The sequence below is a fragment of the Bombus impatiens genome, unplaced genomic scaffold (assembly GCF_000188095.3).
Source record: "Bombus impatiens unplaced genomic scaffold, BIMP_2.2 scf_1080, whole genome shotgun sequence".
Taxonomy (NCBI): Eukaryota; Metazoa; Arthropoda; class Insecta; order Hymenoptera; family Apidae; genus Bombus; species Bombus impatiens.
In genome coordinates, this window is record NT_177499.1 from 643,917 (window position 1) to 646,362 (window position 2,446).

The 2,446-nt window shown below is 50.4% G+C and overlaps 1 protein-coding gene across 1 annotated transcript in view; it reads right to left on the reverse strand.

Moving 5' to 3' along the window:
• LOC100749614 (sal-like protein 3) overlaps nt 1-2,446 on the reverse strand; it is a 12,865-nt gene that overhangs the window by 3,963 nt on the left and 6,456 nt on the right. The window contains 4 exon segments of the mRNA XM_033323635.1: nt 1-378; nt 934-1,107; nt 1,684-1,832; nt 2,383-2,446. The exon segment at nt 1-378 is cut by the window's left edge and continues 3,963 nt beyond it; the exon segment at nt 2,383-2,446 is cut by the window's right edge and continues 21 nt beyond it. Coding sequence (XP_033179526.1) covers nt 1-378; nt 934-1,107; nt 1,684-1,832; nt 2,383-2,446 — 765 coding nt within the window.

Sequence of the window (2,446 nt, forward strand, 5' to 3'; positions counted from 1 at the left end):
CGCGGGCGGCGGAAGTCGAGCCGAAGGTGGAGTCGAGTTGCCCTCCGACCTGGTCGGCGGCTCCCTGTCGAAATGATGCTGAAGAGCGTCCCCTGTCCACGAGGACACGTTCGCGCTGCTCTGATTGCTTCCGTTGGAACTCGGCGTGCCTGGCGAGTGCGAGGGCGATGGCGTTTGAAAGAGCATGGAACCAGACGGTATCGAGGACTTTCCGTCGAGCAGCGGCCCGTTGCTGTTCGCTGCCACCATCGGTTGCTTGTCGAGGGGGAAGCCAGCTCCAGCCGCGTACACCGAGCCGAATAATCCAGCGTACTTGCCAGCGGCCACGGAGTGACTCGGTAGACCGTTGTTGCTTTGAATCACCGAGATCTCGTTCAGCTGTAAGCAACGCGCGCCCCACCCGTTAGTTTTATTCGACGGCAATCGAACGGAATTACGAAACTAAGAAGAAGACGAAAGAAGGAACGATCGTCGATCGTCTCGCGACCACGGATTATTTTTCGGAGTCGCGACGCAGACTCTAGAGGGCCGGACCAAGGCCCTTCGGCTTTCTCGATATCTTCTTTAGATCGCGCGTATTTTCATATCGCTGGAGAAAAAGTACGATTACGGTTTTCCCTTTTAGCGGTACTTTGTCTGGCATTATTCTTCGGGTAGTTGGCTTTTGGTCGATAATGGTAGGTCAAAATGTATCGTACGCGGTTCGGTCGATGCACGACTATCCCGTTTATCGAAATCCGATCGATCCCGTCTTCGTGCTTTTCTCCGCGCGTTTCAAAAAACACTGGCGATTCAAAGAGTCAACGAGTAGTCGACGCAGTCGTGCCGTTCGATTCCTCCGATCCTCCTCGATATCGTCGAAATGGTAACGATCGAGGCGAAACGAGATCGAAATCTCTCTTCGCGATAGGAAATTTTCGAATAATCGCTCACCTTTTGCTGCACGCCGTTAAGGAACGGCGCGGGTAGATACGGATAGAAAAGATCCGGCCGACGCTGCAGAAACTCCGAGTCCTTGGGAGTGATGGGTAGGGGAGGCAGATCCAGGGACATTCGTCGACCTCGTCGAGAAGCTCCGTTGGTCCACATATGAGTACCCATGTGTACCTGCGATCAGAAGAAGCGAAACCTCCAGTCAACGCGACTGTTAACGATCTTCTTCGGTGTCGCTGATCTTTCATCGAGCTTTGCAGTATCTTTCTTTTTCGTTCCTGTACGTTACGCGTCAGCGTTAGTACAAGCGGTAGCAGCTAGCTGATGTTAGTGAATAAACTCGAAGAATCCAGAGACACGGGGATAACAAGATAGCGGAGAGAGAAGAGAGACGGGAAAACTGACGGATAACGAAGAAAGTAACGGAAAGAGACAGAAATAGAAAGAAAGAGAGAGAGAGAGAGAGAGATAAATAGATAGATAGATTGATAGATGGATGGATGGATGGATAAATAGATAGATAGATGGATAGATAGATAGATAGATAGATAGATAGATAGAGAGAGAGAGAGAGAGAGAGAGAGAGAGACAGACAGACAGACAGACAGACAGAGACAGACAGACAGACAGACAGACAGACAGACAGACAGACAGACAGAGACAGAGAGAGACAGAGACAGAGAGTGAGAATGAGAGTGAGAGTGAGAGAGACAGACAGACGGAGAGAAACAGGAAAAATGATGCGTATACCTTGAGATTGCCCTTGGTGGTGAAGGCCTTCTGGCAGACGGTGCATCGGAACGGTTTGTCGCCTGTGTGAGTTCTCATATGGATCTGCAGCGCCGAAGATGAGGAGAAATTCTTATTGCAAATCTGGCACAAGTGTTTGCTCGGCACGCCTGCAAATACACACACAGAGTTTCGCTGAACAGACCCTGACGCAAGTTTAACGAAGGTTCTCAAGCTTGTCTCTTTTCTTCGAGAGAGAGAGAGAAAGATAGAGAGAGAGAGAGAGAGGAGAGAGAGATAGATGAGGGAGATAGATAGATAGAGATAGATAGATGGATGGATAGATAGATAGATAGATAGATAAATAGAGAGGGAGAGAGAGAGAAAGTTTTATCTCGGAAAAATGATCCGTTCGCGGGTGAGATTCAGGACGGAAGACGAAAGAAGCGAGAAATGAAAGAGAAAGCGAAGCAAGCTATCGGCGGGGGAAAGAGCGCGCGATGCGAAAGGAAGCGCAAGCGAGTGCACGAGTAAGCGAAGCTGGTGTATATACGTGAAACAGCGGTGGCTACTTTGGCGTTTCGACCGAAGCTCGACGGCGATCTCTGGTAGCGAGAAACAGTCGAACCTGGCAAGCGAAGCCTCTCGGATCGTTCGAACTGTGCTCGATGAAGAAGCAGACCGATCAAACGCTTTTCAACCGGTTTCCAAGCTACTTACTGGCTGGTCTCTTTGGTGCTGGCAACTCCCCCTCTGGCGGCGATCTCTTCACGGCGATGCTTTG